The 27751-nt window shown below is 45.9% G+C and overlaps 1 protein-coding gene across 1 annotated transcript in view; it reads right to left on the bottom strand.

Moving 5' to 3' along the window:
• The window catches only part of WNT8B (Wnt family member 8B), a 659832-nt gene that overhangs the window by 57072 nt on the left and 575009 nt on the right, over positions 1 to 27751 (bottom strand). Inside the window, exon 4 of the mRNA XM_069610494.1 lies at positions 13053 to 13178. Within this exon, the coding sequence (XP_069466595.1) occupies positions 13053 to 13178 (126 nt within the window). The remainder of the gene's footprint in view (positions 1 to 13052; positions 13179 to 27751) is intronic.

The raw sequence follows: 27751 nt of genomic DNA on the forward strand, positions 1-27751 counted from the left end.
TTTGGCAGTATTTACTTTAAGTTCATTTTCAGCTATATAAGTTTCAAAAGTTGATATTAGTTTTTGCAATCCACAAGGAGTCTTCGATATTAAAACAAAATCGTCTGCATACATGAGAGCCTTTACCGGAACGCCATTAATTCTGGGAGAGTCAGACATCACACATTCAAAAGCATTTTTAATGTCATGGATAAAATAATTAAATATGGCCGAGGCCAATAAGCAGCCTTGCTTGAGACTGCGCGATGTAGGAATGGGTCTTGAAAGCAAACCTTTAAGATTAATTCTGATTTGGACAAACGTAGAAGAATGAAAGCTGTAAATTATATCAAGAAGTGTAGAAGGACACTTATCTCTGATAAGTTGTCATGTGTTTGACTCTAGAAATCGAGTCAAATGCCAAATGTAAATCTACAAAGGCAAAGTAGATCTGTTGATTCTGCAAACTGCATTGTGATTTTAGCGCATTGAGAAAAAACAGATTTACAGTAGTGCCCATTCCTTCAATGAAATCCGATTGATGAGGGTCTCGGTGGCGAGTACGCAATGTCCAGGCGCAAAAATCTCTGAGTACAAATTTGCCAAACAGTTTACCCGGAGTATCAAGTAGAGCAATGTGTCTGTAATTTGATGGTATGGACTGCTCCCCTTTTCTAAAGATTGGCACTATGATGGACTTGTGCCAAGAAGTAGGTAGAGTCTTTGTAACTAGTATATGCTGAAATAAATGAAGCAGAATACCCGTCCACTGCTCCAGATTATTCTTTAACATGTTGTTACTTAGACCATCTGGTCCAGCTGCTCTGGATTTGTTAGCAAGTTTTATATAATAAATGATGGATTCGATGTCGCAGTTTAGGAGCCAGTTGGACTTGGTCTGTATGTCATAAGAAAAATTGTCACAGGGGATCAGCATACATTGTAGAAAAATGCAAGAGCCATTGATCCTCTTGTACTCCGTTTGCCTGGGAATCAAGTTGATAAGCGCAGTTTGCATAGTTAAGAAGTTTCCAGATTTCCACAGAGTTTTTGGAAGCAAGAGTGTTCAGGCTAATTTCACCATCGTGTTGGAAAAGAGTGGATCTACGTGCACGCACCCAATTCGTATATCTGCATTTGGCCATTTTAAGAGCATCAAATCGATTAACGGAGGAAGAGGCAAACAATGTCTTGCGTTCCTTTCTATATATGGCCCTCATGTGATGCAACTCAATATCGAAGCATTGCAAATGGTTTTTTGGCTTGTTCCTCATAATTAAGATATTGTTTTGAAATTTTTGAAGAATGTGAGTATACTCCATTTTTCTATTGTCGAATGGTAAATGAGCAACAAGGTTATTAAGATCGTATAGCTTGTTAGGGGACCAAGAGAAATGGGTTCTAGCTTGGTTAATTAAAAGTGGTTGACAATAGGTTTGTCTGAGTGTAATTACTGGTGGGACTGGCCTGGAAAAAGTAAGAGACAACAGGTTGTGGTCACTTTGTGGCTGAGACAAGATAACTGAGGAATTGATATCTTGGAATAAATTCAAATCGACATATAACTAGTTTATCTCTGTGCCAGGTAGTAGCAGCCGGTAAATCTCCTAGCACAGCTCCATTGACCATTTTGAGGTTTTGTTCCGACATAAAGGCAGACCACGTCAGGGCTTTCTGTATAGCAGCATATTTTTGGGTTTTAGGCAATCAATATTAATATTGCCAGTTAGTATGGTTGCTTTTATATCTTTCGCAAGAGCAACTATCTCTAACATATCAGAGAGCTCTTGAAAGAAAGAATTTTTTGGAATTTTCAGCGGGTTGCAATAGATGTTAAATAGGGCAATGTTGCCACAAGAACCAGTTAATTTGACCAATTGTATGAAATGATCAAAGGTGGCCCAAGCTTCAATCAAAAAGATGGAGTTTAAACTGACTGCCACCAAGAGGCCTGACGTGGGTCGCCCCTTATCTCCTCTCAAAGCAGGTATAAGATAAATAGTATAATTGTCCCATACTGGAGGAGTGATCAACCAGGTGTGTGGGATGTTCTGACCCACTAGTCTATGCCCTGCAACATCACTGTGCACTGTTTTCATCAAAAACAGAATGGTCACCGGAAAGCTTTATGCGCGCTAAAAATCTGTGAGAAGTAGCAGGGAAACCTGAAAAATAGGCCGCCAATCCATTTTGCCTATGTCAGTGGTAAAACAGGAAACCACGCTGCCAAAACCTGGCATGGGGCTGCCCACAGAGTAAAATAGAACTGCTTGAAAAGGCAGTGCTACATCTCAAGGAAAACCCAGAAGTGCCTAAAATCTGTTTTTCCTTGGCTGTTAAATTTGCAAAATAATGATTCTCAAACAGCACAGAAGATCCAACATCCTTGTGGGGTGTTCACCATCCCCTTATTTAAGGAATCCCCATAAGCACAATGTCAGGAGAAACACCTTTCATCGTAAAAAAATCCACATTCAAAAGGTGCTTGCGTGGGAAAAATATGTCAGAAATGGGCGCAGTACAGCCGCTCGCCTGTGTCAGAAGCTCTCATTACTTATACTGTCAGTTTAAAACTTGTGTCTTAAATCAAATTGTAGAAAAGAAGAGACTTGCCATCAAAAGCAATATGGGTTGTTACAAATCAATTTCTATGTTTTAAAAAGACTGGAATGAAGAGATTTGTGTGGATATTTGTAGAAAATGTAAATTGTATTTTAGACAAGCCCACTTTCAAACAGTGTTTTAAAGTGAATTAATGGCAGCTACACTGGACTTCAAAGACATTCCACAGCTTCTCCCCAAACAAAGGAATTTTCCTCCTGCTCTCTGCTCGGGAACTGGTATTGAGTTGTTAAGGGAAGTGGGAGGAGATTTTGGCCTGTTGCTCTGAGTAGGGACAAAAGGCTCCCTTGACTGAAAGGAAATGCAAATTCGGGCGTCAATAGAAACCAACTGCTAAGGAAGAGAGGCTCAGGTTGCTCTGGCTCAGCCAAACCTTGGAGGTGGAGCTAGACTGATAAGTGTATCTGAAATTTGAAGGAAATATCTTTTTGGAAAAAGACTCATAGAAAACTGTGTAAAATTTGGAAGGTCTGTGTTTTATAGTTTGTTAATATAAAAATGCCGCTCACAATTGGAAACTACTCTGAACCCTGTGCGATATTCAGAGACCGGACTACGAAAATGTTGATATTGTAGCAATTGTGATCATTCTAGGAATATGAAAGTTTTCAGGATTATGCCCAGATGTCTTGCGCATGTATGTGGAAACTTGTGTACAGATCTGACACTGGGTAACCAACCAAAAGCACGAAAAACTGTCAGTTTTGAACCGAAACTCTCAAGAAGATGGGACTTCGACGGAGACATGCTTTATTAAATATGTGATGTGGACATGTATTATTAGCAAGTTGGTGATATTGCAAATATGCTTTCTATGAAAAATAGGTTTTCTGTGTAGAAACAAAGGGCAGGTTTTTCCCTGGATTGTAAAATGCAGCATCACCACGACACTAGATTTCCTTCTCGAATCAGGAAAGGAGAAATACTTTGACCAATCGGATCCCTAGAGGGTGGGCTTAGTATAATCAGCCTCCCCACCCCTTTGGAAAATACATAAATAGGGACTGTTGAGGACCTAGAGACACCCACCTTCACACATCAACTGATTTACTGGCAAAGCGCTCTGCTGGAGAACCCAGATCCAAGACCCCAGAACTCTGAAAGCAGAAGGCCCAATTCCAAAGCTGAACCCTTCTCAGCTTGGCCTTTAAAATCTTGCAACCTGATTTTAACCCCAGACGTACAAGGGGCACATCAAAAATTGAACAGCCTGGCTGTGCTGTTTTCTGCTTCTTGCCAAGAACTCTTGTTAGAACCCAGAGATCCAAACCAGTAGAGCAGAGCTGTAACCCAGAATCAACCCATCAGATCCAGTCCAGAGTGCCGTGCAGAGACCAGAGTACCGTGCTGAGCGTGCAAGCGGGTGCCTGAAACCTGTCCGGTGGGCTAGCAGATTCCAGTCCAAAACCTTTGACCAGATCTTTGACGGGCCTATTCCAAAACCATAGTTGTGAGTATCTAGCATAGAATTGTGCATAGCCAATCTCTTATCCTTAAGTAATCCAATCCAAAACCATTCTATCATATGCAGACTGCATTGTAGAATCTCTTGTCTTTTCTGAATCTTTCCCTCATCCATATAGTCCTTTGTTAATTGTAGTGATAAAAATTCATCTTTGCGCTAATATATTTGCTGAAGAAAGACAAGTGTCTTGGCGAGCAAAAGTCAGAGCGGAGGCGCCACTGTTCTGATGGCTGTCTGTTGGGTATCTTGCATCTTCATAGCCTCCCTTAGCGTAAATAAAATTCTTGTTTGTAATTCAAAAGCGCATCCTTCATTTGAAAATCTTGACTCTGAGAAAAATCGACCTTTACTAAAACCTCTAACTTTTTAACCGTACATGCTAGAAAGGAAATTTAAATGTCAGATTGAAGCTAACATCCTCAGCTTTCAAACGAATCTAAAACATTCCAATTCTTAGTTTTTCTGTAATCGCGTTTCTCGCGCGCTGAAAAGTTTGCTGCGAATCTGCATTTGGCTCAATTTCACCACATGTAAAATAGCCATTTCTTGCATTCAACCTCTGCATTCAGTTTCCTATCTGCCAGTCATTCAATCATCATTGCTAGTGTTTACCTGAAGCTATCCAAAGCGGCTCCCACTAGTTTTGAATATAGTTTAGAGAATGAAAGTCATTTTTCAGTGTTTTTCCCATTTATTCCAAGCTACATTCAAAGGCATTTGACCTGTTTCTCTAGGCTTGCTGGGTGAATTGGGATTGAAACTGCATTTGTAGAGTGTTTATTCCTGAACCCTGTTTTTTCTCCTTCCATCTCTATATTGCATTTTAGGGGGGATTGAGTAGTATCAGGGGGAAAGAGTGATTACATTGTATTTGATTGAACACCCAAAAGTATTATTTCCGTGCTGCATTCATTTCTGATCATTGCATTTGACTGAACCCACACAAAAGTTTATTCTAGGCTACATTCTTCTTCTTATCCATACTCCTATTGATTAAAGATATTGTTGATTGTAATATCAACTAACGCTGATCATTGTATAAATATTAACAGTGTGATATCGAGATATGGTTCAAATTCATAAAAGTGTGATACATATATTGTTCAAATTGTTCAAATCCATCAAATAAATCGTTTAACTTTGCAAAACAACCTACTTCTTGGTTCAGTGAGACCGGGGGGATTCAAAGAGAGGGGTGTAATATAAGGGTACATCGTTCAGAAATAAAAGAACTTTAGACATAAAAATATATAATTAAGGGTTCCGGCTGGGCATCATACGCTAAGCATTGACTTAGGTGGAGTGCTGGGTTGAAACCACTTACAGATTGGGGGCTCGTCGAGGGATTTCTGCATTAGATATACCACTTGTGACAGCTTAATACAGTGTGCTAACTGACAGGGTACATAAATCCTGTTGGGCTCCCACGCTGTGTTACACTGGGAACGGTCTGTTTTGCAAAAGTAAAATAAAACTTTGGTAAGTCAAGAAGGAAATTAATATTTCCAGAGTGGCGACATTGGTAGAGATCAATATGGCTAGAGAACACCTTTTGCATAAGTTATTTGTGAGAGGTGAATGGACAGAGCAGGATCAGAATGTGTGGTTGCAGGCAATCACCGAACAGATCACTGCAACAGGGTTACATATATGGCAAGATCAGGGTCCGTTACACATGACCCTGAGTGAAGCATATATGGCCCTAAGGCAAAGGAAGAACAAAACAAGACTGTCAAAATAGCAGCATATCTATACCTATATATTGGAGCCATACAGGATAAATATGCTGATGGCCAAGATCTGGCAAACAGGCAACTGCAGGCATTAGGAAAGGCCCAAACTGACCTGGACTCTTCTGAGTAGAGGCTACAGAGGAGCCAGGAGACCAAAAATTAAAGTAGGCAATACATAATCAAAATAAAAGAGGACATGGGTATCCTGCAGCAGTAAATGGCAGAACAGGTACCAGAATTCTGGCCTTGCAGAAGGAGCACCAAGAAAGTTTGGACTCCCTACTGCACAGCCAGCAAAAGCTGGAGCAACAGATACATTTCAACAGGGCATGCGCAGAGCAGGTAGTCACCCTGCAAAGCCACCTAGACAGAGAGAAAGATGAGAGCAATAAATTGATCTTGAAAGACCTGGATACCCAGGCAGAATTTGATGAAGAGCGCCAGAAAGTTGGTGCGCTTCAAAGACAGAGGGACGACATGGGGGCACAGAGGCAGGCTCTAGCCCAGGAAAGGGACACCTTAGGCCAGGAAGTCTGTCATTTAAAAGAGAAACTGGAAGAAAATCACCTGGCCCTCCAAGGACTGGGTGACCTCCAAAAAGGCCATCAAAAATTGTTAGAGCACTGCAGGAGGGTGGAAGAGGCTCTAGCAAGGAAGGACCAGGCCAGTATGGACAGGACTCAGGAGGTAACCCTCCTGCAGCAAAGACTGGTCCAGTACTCAAAAACAACCCAGGAAGCACAGAGAGAAAATGAGGCTCTCTGTGAGAGCAATAACAGGCTCCACAGACAGGTAGCCATGGAAGAGAGATTGATAGAGACTAGTAAGGCCTTGATTGAGGAACAGAAAGCTCAGGTTCTTGCATGGCAACAGGGAGCAGGGGCTGATAGAGATGAGGTTTGCTGGGAAAGGGAAACACCTGAGCATAACCTCAGGAACCCTAGTACCAGAGGACTTCACCTCTTCCAATCCCTGGACTCTGCCACCCCCATGTCCATGGGCGCACATGAGCCAAGGGCCACAGGGATGGCAGATTTCAATCCAATCAGAAATATGGGGCTCATAGTCCAGCACCTCCCAGGAATGGTTGGGCGGGCATCTGGGTATGGGTACCCAAGTACTGTGAAATTTAGTGGGGAACTCCATGAGAGTAGGCCCACTAGGGGCATCCTGAAAACCTCTGCCCCGCTAGGACAGTGGGGGGGGGGTAACCCATCAAATCCTGGGAGCAAGGAGGAATCAGAAGGCTCCTTGAGCATCCCAGGACACAGGAGACTAGGTCCCCACATTCTGCCAGCCATTCTCAGGCTCGCATAATCCGGGAAAACCTAGAAGACCAGACGGGCACCTCTGTGAGCAGTGCCTCTGAGTCAGAGGAGGAGTGGACCAGGGTTCCCTGAACCAAGAAGGCCAATAAGGCAAAAAAGGGCCTTGCTTAAGGACCCCTTAAAGCAAATCAAGGCGATAAGGAAAGTCATCACGCCCTATCATAAGAAAGCTAAGTATTCTGTTTGGGAGCACTTAGAGCTCTTTGAGCAGATGATGGAAACTTTCCATTTGAAGGACAGCCAAAGCTGTATTCAATATGTGAAATGGACCTTCTAACCAGAATACTCCAGCTTCTTTGTGGGGCTGGATGACCAAAATCATTCTAGATGGTCCACCTATAGGGCGGCCATCTTGAAGCATTTTTCTGTGCATAGAAATCCGCAGGAGGCTCGCAAAGCAGCCTACAACTTGCAAAGTGGGGAGGATCAGGCCCCACAAGAATTTGTGCAGGAATTAAAGCGTGCCTTTGCGCAAACCACCAAAAGGGTGCGCACGGACAGCAAAGAATTTGTCAATACTTTTTTCCACGCTCTACCAAAGTACATCATGACCCAGCTAGTGAGAGAGTTTCATGAGAAAAGATCACTAGACTGGGTCATTGAACAGGCCACACAAATGTATGAGGTGCAAAAGCCCATAGAAAACAAAAATACTCAAAAAAGCCCCAAACAACCAACACCGCTGCTGCTGCTAAGGTGGCAGAGGTGAAAGTTGCCCCCATTTTAGACTTAGAGATGGGGGGGGCCTAAAAACCTGTCTGCACAGCAGAAAAATCCCAAGCCCAGAAGGCCCTCTGGCCAGTCACAGACAGGGAGCCAAGGAGGTATTCCCACAAATGGGATCCCTCACTCCCCTGACTATAAAAGTCCCCCGCTACAAGGGGAACCAACCTATCCTGGGTTATGTTTGGACTCCTCCAGCCCAAGGGGGGGATCCAATCCAACAGCAGCTAACCCAGGGAACTTCCCTCCTCACTTCCCCCAGGTGGGTAGAAATTCCCCAAATCCTGGACAGAACTTTTTCCCCAGGTACCCACAAAACTTTCAACCCCAGAACAATCCATCCTCTTTCCCCACTTTCCTGAGCCCAGACAACCCAATCCGGGAGAGGGGAGGCCAAGGGTGGAGGGGTACCCAAATTTTCCAAAACCAGGGGTATTTTCATAGAAGGGATAGCTACCCTTCCCGGGATCAGCCCTGGGGAGACAACAGAACCCTGTATCAGCCTGAGCGGGTGTCACAGCTAGAGCACCAGGTCCAAAACATGGCACAGGATCTGGGTTGCATGCTGAGGGCTCAACAGAACCTTCAGATGAGCATGCCGGCGCAGAATGCATCAAACTCCGGACCTGGTGCTCCAGAACAATGACGGGGCAGAACCCCGCCAACCCACCGGTTCCCAGGGAGGAGGCACAAGGGGAAGGGGGATGTAAAGCCTTGGAGGAAGCCTCCTTCGCCACTTGTAAAAAGCCCCTGGAAACCCAGGACCCGGAACAAAAATCTCCTGCCCCTGAAAGTCTGCCAGCCAAGGAGCAGAGGGGAGGTAGGAGAAACAAAGAGCCCAAACAGACCCATTTTGAGGAGGAGGTACAAATCTTCCAATTTGAACGGGAGGGATCCTCAGAGGATCCTGGGAAAAGGATCTTCTCCTTCAGAGATGGGGAAACTCCTCTCAAAGAGAAATGGGTCCCAAAGGATTCAAGTCCAGACTGGGGAGATGTGGGGACTGAGCTAGCGCTGCCCATCATCCACCCCCAGAACCAACAGCATGAAAATACCCTGGTTCAAACCCATCCTGGTCACTTCCTCCAAAAAGGGGGATGGGGGGCGGCCCAGAACCAGGGGAACCCAAAACTTCTCCCATATTTAGTTGCCACCTTTTCTTTGCAGGTTCCCAAGACTCCCCACAGAATTCTGCCCAAATCTCTTCTCTATGGGGGTCCAAAACTAGAAAACTAACCCACCAGTTGTCCAAAAATGTACATTATCTATGCCCCCTTGCGGAGAAGGAGGGAAGATTCTATGCCCCGGTCCAAATACAGGGGCAGGGTACAATTTTGGCACTGGTGGACAAAGGATCCCAAGCTACCCTTCTGTCCAAAAAAGCCTTTGATGAACTGAATTCGGTAAGGGGGGAGGATTACCAAATTCCTCTCACCCTTCTTCCTGGACAACTTCAGAACTTTGATGGGAAGGAAATTCCCGTCGAGGGGACTGCGGATTTGGACATTAAAATTGGGCGACACAAGGTGAAGCACCCAGTCATAGTTGTAACTCCACAGGGCACCCCTTGTTTACTAGGGAATGACCTCCTGCGAAGGTTGTCACCCCTAATAGATTTTGTAAACAAGGTCCTCTGGACCCAGACTAGCCGACCGATAAAATTAAAACAGAGTGTCAACCATGTTGGTTTAAACGGCACCTGCCACATGGTTGAACAAAAATCTGATCAAGTAGAATTTCACTTCCAACCAAATCCCAGACGTGACAGTAATAGCAGTAGGACAACAAACTGGTGATGGGGGGGTCCTCTATTTCTGAAAATCAACCTTCCTTCCAGTCTAAGGTGGCATTCCACACTGGAAGGAAACACTCTGAAATTCTTTACCAATCCACAATCAGACATTCCCACTCGTATAGTCCAGAAAGATGAGAAATCAGCTCAAAGCATGGCTGACATTCAGCAAATTGGAGAGCAGTTGTTCATCCCTATTCAGTTAAATGAAGGGAAGGACTCTGTTCTCGCCCGAGTGTGTGTGAACAACGGTAAGAGCTTCATCAGCGAAGCCATGTTCCGCAAACTCCCAAAAGATCCAGCCATTCCCACATTTAAATTGATAGACAAATGGGAAATGGATCTGGAAACACCCAATTCCAAACATCTCCTGCCAAGCAGGTGTATGCTCAAAATCTCCATAGGGAACAAGAGCATAATCCATAATTGTTGGGTCGTGCAAGACGTCACTGCTGCCTTTTACTTAGGCAGTGACATTCTCAATCGCTTTGCCATTAGTTTGAACCTAATAAACTTCAAAGCTTGGTCCCGATTAGCGGATAATCCCATGGGCTTTGATGACCCAGAGAAAGCATTTAGGTCAGATCAAGTGCTGCCTTATATAGTTGAAATTCAGATTGGAGAGGAAGTCACCATCCCAGAAAGGACCCGACAATTCTCCCTAGAAGTGAAAGTTAAGAGGACAGAAATTGAAAAACCCTGATGCCTATATTCATATAAATGCTTCTCTCCAACAGCAAGGGTTGGGGGTAAACCCAACACCACTAGTCAACACCACTAGTCAAATAGAACATGACACCATTCCAATAGAGGTGGATAACAGCGACTTAAAGAGTATCACTCTAGCCGCAGGCACCATTATTGGAATGGCAGTTGATGACCGACATTTTTCCACAGATTTAGGCAATAAACTGTTAGGACCAATCCCCAAGGACTGTTTTGACAGTGACAGTGATGACAACACAACACCAGACAGGATCTTTACCCGGCATGGGGGGGAACTTCCTGGTGTACACTTCCTGCCCTTATGTTAAGGAAGATGTGACCTGTGACTTCAGGAGGGATGAGGTGATTTTCCAACTCTGTGAGGACTGCCTTCCCCACCCGAAGCTACCAATCCAAATCAGCACTTTGACCAGGGACGTCTCCACCCAACTGGAGGAGGCCGCTGAGATAGCAAAACCAGAAGTCTTTCCAGGCTTCACTCAGATGGTTGAAGAGAGAGTCAACCTAGCTGTCGCCTGTGAGACTCTGGAGCAGAAGCAAAAATTGAAACAAGTTTTCTTGGATTTTCAAGATCTCTTTGTGGTGACTCATATGACTGTGGTCGCATCGACATCCACACAACAACAATTCCCACGGACCCTGGCATGACTCCAGTGTTTGTGAAGCAATATCGCTTGCCTCTCGCATCAATGGAGTCCCTTACTGAAATAATTAAGAACCTTGAGTCCCGTGGGATAATCCGTCCAGTCCACAGCACCTTCAATAATCCGGTGCTGGGGATATTGAAGCCAAACGGCCAGAGGAGACTCTGCGCCGACTTTAGGGAGCTGAACAAATGGGTCCATACTTCCCGATGGCCTCTTCCCTACATTGACCAAGGGCTGGCCCAGATCCAGCGGTCACAGGTATTTACTGCAATAGACCTGACCAATGGATACTGGACTGTACCTGTCAGTAGAGAGGACCAATACAAGCTGGCCTTTACCTTCAGGGGGCAGCAGTACACATGGACCCGGACTCCCTTCGGATACATGAACTCTGGCAATGAATTCAACATTTTTCTACATAAGGCCATGCCTGACCTGGGTGAAAGGGGTAACCTGCCTTATGTAGATGATGTTCTCATCAAAAGCTCAACTGTGGAGGAACACATAGCAGTGATCCGTTATGTTCTGACACAGTTGAGGGCGGCCGGAGCAAAACTCTCCTTTCAAAAGGCACAGTGGTGTAGAACCCGTGTCAATTTCTTGGCGCATGACATTTCTCCTCAGGGTCTCTGTCCCCAGGAAAAGAAAGTGGAAGCACTTCAGAAATTGAAAGACCCCACAACTCTGCAGGAACTAAGGAGCCTCCTTGGACTGACTAATTACAGCAGAAAGTTCATTGAGGACTAGGCAGAGATCACAAGACCCCTGATTCATCTTTTGAAGGGGGGGGTCAAATGGGAGTGGGGTCCAGAACAACCCGAGGCAGTAAGACAACTCAAAAGAAGCCTCTCACAAGCGCCTTGCCTAGCTTACCCTGTCAAAAACAAGGAGTTCTTCTTGGAGACAGGGTTCTCTCATACATGCTTGACTGCAGTATTATATCAAAAGTATGACAAGGTCAATAAAGTAATCTCCTATGCGAGTAAAATGTTATCCTCTGTGGAGGAAAAATTCAACGATTGTGAGAAGGCACTCCTGGCAACGGTGTGGGCATTGAAGAATTACCGCCCGTTTATCCAGGGGGAACACATCATAGTGGAGACTCCACACCAGCCTCTGCAATATCTCCAAAGTGACAGAATCCGGACCGGAAATGTGAGTAATGCCCAAATTACTTCCTGGATTCTGTCAATGCAAGGCTTTCCTGTGGAGGTCAGATATGGCCAAAACAAGAAGAGTCCCCTCGCGCAAGGTCTAGCTGACTTGCATGATTGTGCCAGAGAAAACTGTCTCGAGGACGAAAGTCTAAAAATCAAGGACAACATGGAGGCATACCTCAATTCCCCACACAAAGTCTTTGAAGAAGACAAGTGTGAGGGAATGCCCACTGTCTATGTGGATGGATGCTCCTACCATGTTGACAAATCAAGGCCAACCCTATTGTGGGAGGTGCTTGTCACTTTGAAAAACGTCTCTCTAAAACAAAACAAACATAAAACGAAGTGAGTATTTTCTCCTTAAGTACCTCAGCAGAAAACAGAAATGAAGCAATCCGAGTCAGCAACGTCCAAATAAGACAGCGTCTCACGCGCGGGCAAAGCGGTACTTGACCAAAGGTACTTCGCCGAGGGTGTCACAGTACCTTCGACCGCGAGGTGTGTGTATCATCCACATTGTTCAATTCTCATCTAGTGTGAAACATCCAGCAGTGCGCTGGCACTGCTTACCAAAATACGTCTTGTACAGTGCTTGTATGCTAAGCTTCTAAGCACTATATTTTTCCTTACACATATTTGAACAAATATGTTACAAGCGTGTTACTGTCTGCCAATCAAGTGGGCGGTTTCCTTTGCGCAATTCTGTATACGTTTGCCTATGAATCTTCAGCAGGCCTCCCTCGCATTCACAAACTCCCAGCGTTTCTATGCGCATTTTTACGAAACCACGCAACCAAGGTTTCAGGCAAATCTATTCTAGTACACAGCCATACAAATGTTCAACAATATTTAGAGCCACTACAGTTCCTCTTCTACTTACCAAGCTGCCCGTTCCTCGAATCGTCACAACCACAGTTCTCAAAATCCCCCAGGCTGCAGTTCCGCGTCAGAGTGTACATTACCCCTGCTGAGCTTATTGCGTGGACAAATGCAGTCTCTTGGTTTGCTGCAGGATGATGGGGAGAATAAAACAAACAGTTGCTCAGTCAGCAGCGATTGACTTTATAGATATGTCATTGCCCTCGTCATTGAGTAACATTAAAGTGGGAAAAGATAACACTTGTTATTAAAGCGCTTAGAAGTGGAGGGAATGCTTACAAGCGGAAAGAATCCGGCATGCAGTGCCACATATGAACACACATTATTATTGTTTGTAACGACAGCAAAGTGTGTGTGTGTGTACATGCAGCACACTTTAATTGCTTTAATTTATTACACACTGACCAGGACCATCCTACTGAACAGTAAAGTTCCTTTAGATGATGAAGACATTGCTACATATATTTCGGTTAAAGGGGTTATGTGTAAATTATATCAATACATATTTTTCTAAATGTATGAGTAGAAAGCCTGTGTGCATTTAAGGGAAACAATAAAATATGCACAGAACCATGAGGCAACAGTGCAAGCTGAACTGGGTATCCAGCAACCTCCGTTGGTTGCCAATGATCTGATCATTGCAGTCTCGAACACGGATGAGTACTCTCCAGGCTGCACCAAAAGAGGAGCATTGGGGGTGGAGTCGGCTCAAAGTGGCTGGTGTGCTTTGAGTGCAGAGTCCTCCACAGTCCACTTTACACATTCATCGGGTAAACTAGGCCTCATCTGGTTCAGTACCCGCTTGAACATGTCTTTTTTCAGCATGTTTCTGAATTGCTGCATTCTGAGTGTAGGTTCAGCTCGTGTAATCGTGGAGACTGTTTGTTTTACTTGATATTATTAGGCTCTCATACTGCACCACATCACCACTGTAGTAGCTGCATTCTGAGTGTAGGTTCAGCTCGTGTAATCGTGGAGACTGTTTGTTTTACTTGATATTATTAGGCTCTCATACTGCACCACATCACCACTGTAGTAGCTGCATTCTGAGTGTAGGTTCAGCTCGTGTAATCGTGGAGACTGTTTGTTTTACTTGATATTATTAGGCTCTCATACTGCACCACATCACCACTGTAGTAGCTGCATTCTGAGTGTAGGTTCAGCTCGTGTAATCGTGGAGACTGTTTGTTTTACTTGATATTATTAGGCTCTCATACTGCACCACATCACCACTGTAGTAGCTGCATTCTGAGTGTAGGTTCAGCTCGTGTAATCGTGGAGACTGTTTGTTTTACTTGATATTATTAGGCTCTCATACTGCACCACATCACCACTGTAGTAGCTGCATTCTGAGTGTAGGTTCAGCTCGTGTAATCGTGGAGACTGTTTGTTTTACTTGATATTATTAGGCTCTCATACTGCACCACATCACCACTGTAGTAGCTGCATTCTGAGTGTAGGTTCAGCTCGTGTAATCGTGGAGACTGTTTGTTTTACTTGATATTATTAGGCTCTCATACTGCACCACATCACCACTGTAGTAGCTGCATTCTGAGTGTAGGTTCAGCTCGTGTAATCGTGGAGACTGTTTGTTTTACTTGATATTATTAGGCTCTCATACTGCACCACATCACCACTGTAGTAGCTGCATTCTGAGTGTAGGTTCAGCTCGTGTAATCGTGGAGACTGTTTGTTTTACTTGATATTATTAGGCTCTCATACTGCACCACATCACCACTGTAGTAGCTGCATTCTGAGTGTAGGTTCAGCTCGTGTAATCGTGGAGACTGTTTGTTTTACTTGATATTATTAGGCTCTCATACTGCACCACATCACCACTGTAGTAGCTGCATTCTGAGTGTAGGTTCAGCTCGTGTAATCGTGGAGACTGTTTGTTTTACTTGATATTATTAGGCTCTCATACTGCACCACATCACCACTGTAGTAGCTGCATTCTGAGTGTAGGTTCAGCTCGTGTAATCGTGGAGACTGTTTGTTTTACTTGATATTATTAGGCTCTCATACTGCACCACATCACCACTGTAGTAGCTGCATTCTGAGTGTAGGTTCAGCTCGTGTAATCGTGGAGACTGTTTGTTTTACTTGATATTATTAGGCTCTCATACTGCACCACATCACCACTGTAGTAGCTGCATTCTGAGTGTAGGTTCAGCTCGTGTAATCGTGGAGACTGTTTGTTTTACTTGATATTATTAGGCTCTCATACTGCACCACATCACCACTGTAGTAGCTGCATACTGAGTGTAGGTTCAGCTCGTGTAATCGTGGAGACTGTTTGTTTTACTTGATATTATTAGGCTCTCATACTGCACCACATCACCACTGTAGTAGTCTTTGAGTGGCTAGGCTCATGTGAACACATTTGCCATATTGTGAACTTGCTAGGCCTCTAGACGTAGAATGGAAGATGGGAAAGGGGGATATGGTAACCCAAACAAAAGGAAGGGACGAAGGTAAATGCAGAAACATGTTTTGTGAGTGATAGTGTGGTTCGTGGGTGGCCCATACATTTATAATGTGGATAAACAGGTGCATCATCAGGTGTTTGGTGTTGCGTGCCGTTGTTCACTGCCTTTTGGAATTTTGACATTTTGTACATATTGTAATGTTTGGATGCACGATGGTCGCGAGATGTGCTCGGTCAGACCAATAGGCAGTGTATACGCCCGGGTATGCATTTTAGGATCTACTGCAGGGTGAGCTGTAAAATAGGCCTTCTGGCTCTGCTAAACCCGGGTCAGAGTGTGACCAGGTAAGAATAGATTGAGTAAAGGTGAATGTTGCTGGAAACAAAGGGTAGGAGGCAGTGGTCGAAGTAGGCGGGAGCGGTGCTCCTCTACTTCTTTTAATTAAGGGTTACAGCTCCTATACTTTTATTTTAAAAAGAAACCGTTCCGGAATGGTTTCGTTTTAAAATAAAAGTGTAGGAAGAAGTTGAAACTTGCACTGTCAGTGCACTGCACTGAGCGTTTCCATAAACAGCAGTGGCATGTGTTTTGGTGTTTGCATTGTGTGTGGGAGGGGTGCGGTGATGGGGTTTGTGGGGAGGTGCAGGCCAGTAGGGAACATAGTTCCACTACTTCTTTTCGTACACTTCGACCACTGGTAGGAGGGATTAGCAGAGCCTCATTGAATAGATCAAATTGTTGTAGTATGTAACTCGAATGAAACTAGAATGTAGGATGTGGGGGTGGCGGTTGGGCAGAAGCTGGACGAAGTTTGGAGAGTAGAGGCAGCTCTGCTGGCAATAAAAGATACATAGATAGCAAAACTCACCGACTCCGTGTGGTGTTCATGTCATCATTGTGGCCGAGGAGCAGACCCGCGCATGGGGGGCCATCTAGGAAGCTCCGACTCAACAGTGCTGCTTCCATCGTGAAGTACATAGAGTTCACAGGGGCACGACGCCCCAGGTATGGAGCGTATGGTTAGCGCAGAGCCGCACAGCTACGAGTGGGTCCTGACATTGATGTTTCAGTGAAGTCACTATAAGAGAAGGGGAAGTGCGACGAGCCAGCGCATCAGCACACGTGTGCACGTTGCCATCCAAACTGGACTAGTTAGAGCAAAGGCCATAGCAACGTCAGGAGACGTGCATCCATTTTGATTTAGGCAATTTCGTTCTAAGCAGAGGAACGAACAGCAATCCTCCAAGTGCCAGTGCACGAGAAAAAAAAAAACTATTGTATTTTCTTCATTCCACAGCGGAATCTGTAAACATTTCAACTGTCACACAGAAGAACATAGTATATGCAAGAGAAGAGAACCACATAAGTGGGAAAAGTGAATATAAGTGACATTAGCCAAAATGAAGCATGGCCATGCAAGGCATAACAGTGCACCCCACCAGAAAGTTTTCTTCCTAATGCAGGCCAGCCAGCAGTCCCCTCGCCAGAATAATACTATTATGCCAAAACTGTCGACCAGGAAAGGCTCACTGCTGAAAAGAAGAAATTACTTCTGCTACATGCCCTTGATCTGGAAGCTGCAAGCACAGCGCAACAACCAGTGTTGACAGCCATCGACAAAATGTGTGCAGCTTGCAAAGGTAGAGTCCATTTTGCTGTATTATGCAGAAATAAAAAGAGAGGGCCTCATTACAAGGTTGCTGGTCCGGTAACAACGGTACCTGTAAACTTGCTGGGACCGTTGCTACCGGACCGGCAATCTATGAGCTGTGTACGTGGGTGCCTGTCAGCCCGGCAGGTCTGACCTGTCGTGCGGAACGGCACCCGCGAGCGTCAGACCTACACGGTAGCTCTGGCACCATTATTAACGGTGCCAGCGCTACCGGCCTCCCATTTTCCTTTGAGCCCTATGTGGCTCAAAGGGAAATGGGAAGTAATAAATACCGGCTCCCGGCAATGGGCAATTACCGGGTCCGGCGGGGCCGGAATGCCCCGGTAATTGCTGGTAAAACCGTACCGGCACCGTTTCTTGACCGGCTAACTACGAGTTCTGCGGCCGGTGAAACACCGGTACCATTACCGCATGGTGCCAGTGTTTCCACGGCCCCCATTCCGGAAGTACCAGAATGTCGGCTCTGGAATTACCAGACCACCGGGGCTGTAATGCCCTGGTAATTCTGGCAATTCCGGAGACAGTAATTCATTCCAAGTCCAGTGGCAACCTGCTGGTTTTTCTGGCTCAGTTACCGCCGGACTTGGAATGAGGCCCAATGTCTTGGGTTGGAGGCATCAAGCCAAGCTGAAGATTCGCCTTGATCCATTTTAGAGCGATCCTGCACTGTACATAGACGGAGGTGGATGTGAAGTCAATACTACCAGAGGAAATTTTTCAAGCCAAGTTAGGTTTGCTGAAAGGTTACGCACACAGAATTATATTAAAACCCAAGGCAATTCCAGTTATACACAAGAAAGCTAGACCTGTCCCGTGGTTGCCAGTCAATTCGTCGAAGACAAATGGTCGAAGCAAATTGGTCGAAAACCATTTCGTCAAATTTTTTTTTTTTCTATTTTAACCCTTTATTTATTTATTTTTTTTGGGGGGTCCCTCCCCAACCCCCCTTTTTTGCCTTAAAAAACCTTTTTTTGCCTAAACGAACACCCAAAAAAATATATATAATTTTAAAAAAAAATTCGACGAAATGGTTTTCGACGAAATTGCGTCGACCAAATGTCATTCGACCAATTTGAGGTCGACGAATTGACTGGACACCCTGTCCCGTTTGTGTTGATACAGAAGCTCAGGGCGGAATTGGACAGATTGTAGAAGGAGGAGGTTATCGAGAGAAATGAATCATCACTATGGGTTTGCCAGCAGGCCAGCAGAGCTGCCTCTACTCTCCAAACTTCATCCAGCTTCTGCCCAACCGCCACCCCCACATTCTACATTCTAGTCCATACATTCTGTCCCATCTCCTCTCTCCCTTTGAAATACTCGCAGGTCACAGTATTGACCTCACCAGGCACAACCGTTAGTGCGTCCTGTCCACATATCTCGGCAACTAATTTAATAAGGGGATAGGTCTTATAGAGTTAATGTGGGGTGTTTCAGCCTGTCTCATCTGCCTTACCAATCCATCTAGGCCTTCCAGACCTTCTAGTCTACTATACATTTCTGTAAGGAGTTCAGTATGGGATCTAAACTCTGTCCATATGTTGTCATATATATTTACAAAGGAGCTTAAAACCATATTCAATGCTGAAACCGTAGGCCGAGTGAGCCTGATCCTTTCATCAGCTTCCCTCAATGTAAGATGTATTGTGGCATCATATGGGTTTTCTTTTGCTGCTTCTGGCAAAAGTCCTCTCACGCTCAGCCAATTTTGTTTCTCTGTATATTCGTCTATAAAAGTTCAGATGGAGATCCCATATATGAAGCATCGCTTGTCTGTTGGATAACACTATTGGCTTGGCTCTCTATATGGTTCAAATTGCTTTCTGCAATTGCCTGATTGTCACACTCAATAATGCCCAGATCATCAATATCATTTTGTATTGTATCATTTACTTCCAACTTTTTGGCAATCTCAGCCATCAATGAGTGATCCAGTCTGGCTACAGTTATCGCCGATATAGGTGACTTCATTTAAGTACTTGTTGCAGTCTTTTTCCCAAAGAAATTAGAAATCTTTTTACCTGCAATTGGGCCTCCTAACAAATTCTTGGTCTGCTTTTGATATTGGGTTTTCCCCAATGGCCCTCATTACGACCCTGGCGGAAAGTAACTGACCTGACCGCCATAGCGTAAATAGCGTTTCCGCCATTGCACGATGGAGTAAAGTGCGGCTAATTCTGACCCATCGGGCACGAGCATTACGCCATGGCGGAAGTGCAAAGTCCGCGATGGCGGAAATGTCCCCAAAACGCCCCTCACCGCCGTTGTACGGCGCCCTAGGTGCAATTCCGCCACCCATCATAGCGGTCACCGTAATGAGCGCTAATCGCAAAATACGGTGACCGTAAATATACGGAAACGGAAGTAAAAACATGGGGCCGGAACGGGAAACAGCACGCCGTACACCTATAAAATCAGAATCCCAACACAACCATCAAAAATCCGACCCTGAGACACATCCCAACCCGTTAGCCACCCTAGTTAAAACAAACAAAATGGGAAAAGTTGCTAAAAAAGCGTGCAACCGCAAGCGGCAGGTCCACTTCTCCCATGAGGAACTCACCGTGCTCACAGAGACCCTCCAGGAGAATGCTGCCGTCGTCTTCTCGACGCAAATGACCAGGACGGCACTTGCGAACAAGAAGGCCATATGGGCCCTGGTGGCACAGCGGGTAAGTGCGGTGGGGACCGCACCCCGCAACCCACAGCAATGCAGAAAGCGATGGGACGACTTGCGGATACGCGTACGGAGCATACTATCAGCCAACCGTAACATTGCCACAGCAACCGGGGGAGGATCGGAATCACCCATCAAGTTGACCCCCTGGGAAGAAATCTGTGCCTCCACCATTGGAATGGAGAGTATAGAGGGAGTCGGAGGGATGGAGAAAGGAGTGCAGACAACCGAAGAATCGGGTAGGTGGGCCAAATAAAACAATGCTAAATCCACAATGTCCAATCATGTGAAGTACCATGTGTCCACATAGTGCAACAGAAACACATGTCCAGGAGAACGTCCACATACATTGGCCTGATAGTGCACTCTAAAAGTCACATAAAATACATAAATGATTAAAAATCCTAAAAACACCCTCTACACGTGCAGCATGCACACCCTAACTGCAGGCTGCAAAACAACTGCATCCTCAATCCACACAAAAATGAAACCACCTCCAAGGCCCTGACCCAAATCACCCTCAGGTACCACCCCAATCCATGTGATACATTGCCATTCCAATTTCCACAGACCCATAAATGACGCTCGCCCTCCTTTACTCCACCACAGGGTCCGATTCAAACGACGAGCTTCAGGACACTCCTACCAGCACACCTGCAAAGAGGGCCAAGACCAACGGCCAAAGACCCTCCACCTCAGCTGCACGGACCAAGACACGGCAGCAGCACAAATCAAGTGGCAGCACACAGGAGGGGACTTCAACAGGCACCCCAGCAGCCAGCATGCCCACAACAGCAGCACCACAGGTCCCCCCAATGGATGCCACAGAAGGCACTGCTTCTGGTGGCAGCAGCACCATAGGTTACACTGCATTAATGGCAGCATGCTCCGACACAGAAAACGGTGCTGTCGATGTAGGACCCATCCATGACCTGTCTCAATCCCCCTGTTTGTTTCATCCCGTACACCATGAGGATACCACGCAGGGGCACCCACAAGACGACGACTGGCCATCCCCCACAAGCCCTGTGGCAAGGCAACATGAGGTGATCAGCCCCTCTGTGACACCACCGCAAATGGGCATGGCCCAGCAGAGGCAACAGTCCCTCGACCAGGTGATCGTGCAACAGCAGCAACTGGCCACGCTCCTCAAGGAGCATGCTGATGAATGTGGGGGTTCTAAGGCAGCCATAGAAACATCTACTGAGACATTTAGGGCAGAAATGGAGCGAAGTACAGAGACACTAAGGGTACAAATGGAGAGAAGCACCGAGAGCCTGAGGGGGGAACTGCATGCAACATCCAAAGACGTATGTGGTGAACTTGCCGCTGTGCGCCGTGTGCTCACTGAGCTCTCACAAACCCTTAGGGACATGCATGGACGTGAGCAGGCAGAGACATCATCCGTTGCAAGTTCCGTCCAGGGCAGCCCCCAACGTAGATCTGGGAGGAACCTGCGCTCCACAGGCAGGGGTGCCCCTGATACCCGGAGAGGGGGCTTGCAATAGCGTCTGCCCACTGACAATGAGCATCTTTGGACACTGGTGTTCGGGGGGGAGGTAGGAGGGTGGAGGGGGGGTGTTGGGCTTTCTTGGGTGGCGGGTCGATGGGGTGTGTAATATAATTTCACATATGCAATGAACATTTCATAATCATCCAATGAGATGTGTGGACATTGATCTTTGTGTACGAAGCCTTTATAGGCGTACAGTCCACATTGTGCATGTTCCAGACACACACAGTGCCACAAGTCCCGTGTCCATGTATCAGCCACCAGGCGTGAGTGCTAGAAGCATGAATCAATGATATTCTGACGAATTTCACGGGCCTCCTGTGCCTCGCGGACTCCTTGAGGTGCTGCCACATCCCCACCCTCATCATGACCATCTTCAGGTGCTTGCAGTTCTGCGTCAGGGGGCATGGGCACATTTCTACGTACGCACATGTTGTGTAGCATGACACATGCCATGACCATCTTTGCAACCTTCTCATGGCGGTACAGGAGTGCCCCGCCAGACCTGCTGAGGCAGCGGAAACGAGCCTTCAGTAAGCCGAATGCCTGTTCTATGACTACACGGGTACGTGAGTGGGCATGGTTGTAGTCCTCCTCATGCTGGTTCTGTGGGTTCCGGAGTGGTGTAAGGAGCCATCTCTTCAGTGGATACCCGGCATCACCTGTATGTGGACAATAAAGGATGTTTGTGGAATGACATTGCTACGTACGCATCCCCCCCCCCTTCCTGCCAGGTCATTGCCGCATCACATACCCCACATTATCATGCATGAAATGAGACTCACCGAGTAGCCAGGATCTGTTCCCTGCGTGTCGCTCCATATAGCGTGGTATTGTAGAGTTCCTCAAGACCATAGAATCATGGGTTGATCCAGGAAATCGGGCACAACAATGTGTAAAGATCCTGTTGGAGTCACACACCATTTGTACATTAAGAGAATGATATTGTTTCCGGTTGCGGTACTGGACCTCAATGGCATGTGGGACAACCAATTCCACATGGGTGCAGTCGATGGCACCAATGCAACCCGGTATGCCGGCAAGTGCATGGAATCCCACTTTTGTGTTTGTAATCTCATGCTCCGAGCGTGGTAAAGAGATGTAGTCGTCTGCGTGCTTCAGGAGGGCATCGAGCACTTGCAATAGTGTCCGTGACAACAGTGGCTGTGAAATGCCATGCAACTGTCCGACTGTGTGCTGGTAGGTGCCTGTGGCCAGGAAGTGGAGTACAGACACCACCTTCAGTAGGGGTGGGATGGCGGTTGGGCTATCTATCATGCTGACAAGGTCAGCGTGTGTCATGTCCACAATGGCGATTATGGTGTCCCGGTCCAAACGGTAGAGGGTGTGGATCTGCTCAGCAGTGAGGTTGAACGGATGAGCTCGGAGGCGTGGGATTGCGGGCTGCCTGCGTGGTGGTAGTGGCTGTGCTGGTGGGCCTTGCTGGCCCTGCCTTGCCCTCCTCCTCCTCCTGCGTCTCCTCTGTGCGGCCGGTTGTTGTAGTAGTTGGTGTTCATCTTCTTCTTGAAGTTGGAGTACTTGCAGTGCTATCAGGTCCCCCAGGGCCAACATCGCTAGTCCTGCCGGTAGCATTTTGGAGTGGGTTTGGTTGTGGGAGGGGGTTGGGTGTGCAATTTATGTGTTTTCAGGCTGTATAGCCTCCACCTGTGGTGATTCATTCCACCTGTGCCAGCTGCAATCTCCTTTGGGCGAGCACGTCCCGCACACAACGCTGCAGTGTGACGCATGGCATCTTGCTATTACAATCATGTATTTAACCCCGATGGCAGTGTAATATTGGTTTATATGTTCATTCTGCTATGGTCCCATTGTTTCACATACAATCTTTGCAGTCGCGAACAAACTTGTGAAGGGTCAGTGGAATGTAGTACTCGATTAACGGTGGACCCTCATGCAGCACTGTACCGAGGTTCACCGATGGGCGGGGCGTCCCATTTGTGAGTGAAGCCAGTTGCCATTTTCACACACTGCCGCACTACATGGATGAATTTGTGATTTCGAGCGGTCACGGATGCCTTTTCGACGTGATGTTGCAAATGAGGAATTCGAAGGACAGCGCTTTTGGTTTTCAGCTAGCGGCGAGGAGACGCCCACAGGTCTGACTGCAAATATAACGTTCTATTGTTTAATGTCCTTGGGACAGGGGCCATGGCGAGAATGCAATGATTGATGAATAGTATGGGATGCGCAATAGCGTAGTGGACGATAAGGCAGGACGTTCCCAAATACATGTTACTTCACATCACTAGAATTCCAGGCTGGAGCACAGTGGATTTTGCAGACTGCATTACGCACAGACTCAAGGGAAATTTCAAATGTTATGTGAGTAAATAATCAGGCGTTTTTATACCGGGATGAGGGAATGATGTATGGATGCATGGACAGATGATTTAATTGAGAGTTTGCCATGTACATGGCTTTTTGGAATCTATCCCCTTCCCCTGCGCTATGTGATGCAGAGCTGCCATAGTGGGACCATCGTCTATCTGCCCTTGTTGAACCCTCCCTGTCTCGACGCGCCTTCAAACACTTGTGTCTATGCACGTTACTAATCCCATCTAATGGATTCTGTTTTAACAGACGCATGCACACAAACACTCGTTTGTAATAGTGTTTTCACCTCGATTTATATGGTTATGATTCGCAAGTGATTTTTGGGTGGAATTAATCCTTTTGAGTGTGCTAGCATGCATATGCCTGTAGATTTAGTGTGATCATTGAAGTGAGTAATACAAATGAAGTTCTGATGCCCATACTATTCTTTTTCATTTCATTTGGGTGACAGGTATCTCCTCCCCTTTTGCCGCTGCCATCTGTATGCCACTCCTGCAGATGGCTTTTACTCCCGAAACCTGCTGCTTCGAGTTAATCAGTGGAGCACCATTACGATCTTATGGGACGATCGCCAATGGGCCACATGCCCTTACGCTGTACTAGTGGCTAGGAGCAACATATCAACCTTTCAGCTGGACTAGTGCCTACCTAATGGGACGGCCCTGCGGTTCTAGGCGCTTCCATGTTGCCTTTTTGAACGTGGATGTAGCCCCTGTGTACCATGAAGGAACAGGGCGTCACACAAGAAGAAGCTGGTCATTTATTGCGGATGCAGCCCACAGTAATGAAAAATATTTTGGAGTTTATGACCTAATAGCTGTATGGGCTTGGTGAATTTGATGTGCATTAATATTTTATTCAGATATTAACCGTGTAGCGTTATTCTTTGCAAGTAATGTAGCATATTCCTATTTGTGGAGCGATGTATTGTGAGAAGATCTGCATTGGGTTCCGGCTTCTGAGTATAGTTGCGTGGTACTGTACTGGCCGCGTTTGCCTACGATGCCCAGTAAGGTCAGGGATAGGGGCAGCCATTTTGACTGTTTTAATGATGTCATGCTCAGGGGCGGGGGATTAGCTTTTGTGTAACAGATGCCGGTCAGCCAGGTGGATTGGTGGATTGATGTGATTATCAGAGTATGGCTGGTCACAGGTGCCTGTGTTTGCGTGCGTTTCTTGGAGGGAGACTGAGGTCATGTCCATTGGAATAGCTTCTGTATTCATGCCATCTGTGCCCTGCAGCTCCCATTGGCCCCTCTTGGGGTGAGCCTGGCTGTTCAGTCACTCTGCCAACTTGTGTGGTACATGCTTATGCTGATGGTTGGTTTGTTTACTGGCAAGAGTACAGGGCTGGTGCAGTCTCCCTCAGGATACTGCTTTGAATGTTGCCTTACACTGGTGTCAAGCGATGGGGGCCTGTTGTTGTTTTGTCTCATATTTCAGTTCATATTGCTGTACTTGAACCTTCACATGCCTGTGCTGCATCGGTACGGCAATGGTGACATGCCAAATATGGATGGCCACTCACAAGGCACTTGGAGCCCCTACATTCATTTGTTCGTTGGCATGCATGGGTGACTTGTACATTTCACTGGTTGCATTGTGTGACTTCATTGCACCTACGGGGAGTTGTGCAATGTGGGCAGGGAGTGGTGTACAGGCACTCAGTAGGGCCATTTACGGTTGGTTCACGATGCCGTAATTCTCACCATGGCGGAATGGTACTTTCCGCCATGCTTGATGGCGTTAAGTAAATGTCCGCTAGGGTCAGAATTCGCGTACCGTTGCGCCATGGTGGTAATTACGGTTTTGCATGGCGCGCGTGCGCGTACTTGGTGCAGTTAGCGTTGGCGTTCACTACGGTGTCGCTAATGGCATCGTACTTTGCGGTGACGGGTCATGATCGCACCGAGTGGTATTCGATGGCGGTATTACATTTCCGCCATCGTTTTTCGATTTCCGCCAGGGTCGTAATGAGGGCCATTGTGTCTTACTATCAGCGTTTTAAATGATTTTTCCCCAGATCTAGATCTCTCTCAGTTCAGGTCCGGGAATGGATCTTTCTTATCAGTTTGTAACTTCAGTTTTCTTGTGGAAAGTGACTTTAGAGATTTCTTACTGATAGTAACCCCATTATTGATATTACAAATATTCTCCTTATCAATATTCCTGTTCTTAACCTGTGGGGTATCTCCTTTCTCATGAGAGTCTTGAACATTAATATCGTCCTGGCTATAGCCCATTGCAATCTCCTTGGGCACGATCGAAATCTCCACAGTCTGTCTAATCAGATCCCCATCCTCCTTGTTCCTCCCAATTGGAGTGTCAACTAAATATGATGTTCCTGCCTCCTCCAAGTTGTGTGCCAGAGTTGCTGCCAGTCTATCCTCTTGATCATTAATAGAGATATCCTAATTTCCTTTATATATACAGCTATTACCTCTAGCCCCTTCCCACAGCTTACGCGCCTTATTTTTCATGATAACTGAGGAGTCTGGGTTTTTCTGATTATGTATTTGGGCCACAACCAGCCCAGTTAGCTTAGCTGGGACCGCAATCCCAATATTAAGTACCGAGGCTGTCTCCACTTTCGATACCTCTTCCCCAGCATATATTCTTTTCTAAGGACAGTTCCATGGTTCTAGCCTTAGTATCCATATCTATTAAGGTATTCACTGATTTATTAGGGCTGTTTAGCTCATCTGAGGCTAATTGGCTCGTAAGACCTTTTTGAGCCATAATAATTTTATTGCAAGAGCAACCAACCACTCCCGAGTAGGATCCAACAATAGACAGATATAGAGAAATACTCCAAAAGTTCTAGAGAATTGTTAGAAAAAAATAGGGGCAAAACGCTAATCATAATCAATTTTCTAGTGACTGATAAGCCGCCCAGACTCAATTCACGTCCGGACAGGCAGTGGATGGACTAAAATAACTTCAGCCTTAAGGGAGAGAAAAGAGAAGAAAAGAGAAATATACCAAATTTCACTGTGTATATATATATATATATATATAAATATATCAACGCAGTCATTTTATGTAATGCAATATTCAATGCATTATATCTAAAGTGCACTATGCAGAAGAAGTAATCCCTAACTCACAACCAAAGTACAAAATGCTAATTAAGAAACTCCTACCAATCTATGTCAAGTTTCACTGGGTGTACAGAGTAGTATTCTGGACCAGTCGTTTTGTAAAGTGCAGTATGCAAGACAACATTTCTAAAATAGCAGACACCACATTCTTAAAGGAATAGGGCAATCAAAAATATGATTGTCGCAAGGGTTCGGGCATGTATTTTTAAGCATAGGTTGATCTATCGTACAAACATTTCCTATGCACTTTACCATAGTTTTCCTCTTTTGTACACATGTGAAGTCAGGCAGCAGGGCGCGGCCATCTTGTGATAATCTTATATGTTGTCGCATCGCCTAAGGTGGACTGCCCTGGCGGCACTAAATCATATACCCCGCCCCTGAGGCTGAGATCACCAAAACCTAGTGATATTCTCTGCCTATCTCCATGACATTACTGGGCAGCGTAGCCAAACGCGCCCAGTCATCACCTACGTGACGTGATGCAGAACCCATAAATCAACACGCATCATCTCACAACACAGCGCCTCACAATTTGGAATATAAAACTATACTTTAAAAGCAAATAGCAAAACTGTACAATTTGTAAAGTACTTTTATTTCACAATAAACACTCCGAGAACATCCGGCGATTGCCATTTTCAATCAAATGGGTAATTTTTATCTTTGTTCTCGATCCACAAATGTTTATGGTGAGTCACGCGGTGTTCCATTTGGGTATAAGAAGCGCATTGGACGCACCGTGAATTGCAAGGCTTGGGCATCAGCTTGGCGCTAGGCCACCGCAAACAATGTCAGGTTGCTCCTTATCGCTGGTACAGCGTAAGGGCATATCGGCCTGTGGCGATCGTCCCAAAAAAGCATCACTGAGATCCAGCCATTCAAGTGTATCTGCAGCTGCCGGTTAAAAAACCAGTCTGTTGGTATCTGGAATCGATGACAATCGCAGAAAG

Source organism: Ambystoma mexicanum, chromosome 8, assembly GCF_040938575.1.
Source record: "Ambystoma mexicanum isolate Mex_15411 chromosome 8, UKY_AmexF1_1, whole genome shotgun sequence".
Taxonomy (NCBI): domain Eukaryota; kingdom Metazoa; phylum Chordata; class Amphibia; order Caudata; family Ambystomatidae; genus Ambystoma; species Ambystoma mexicanum.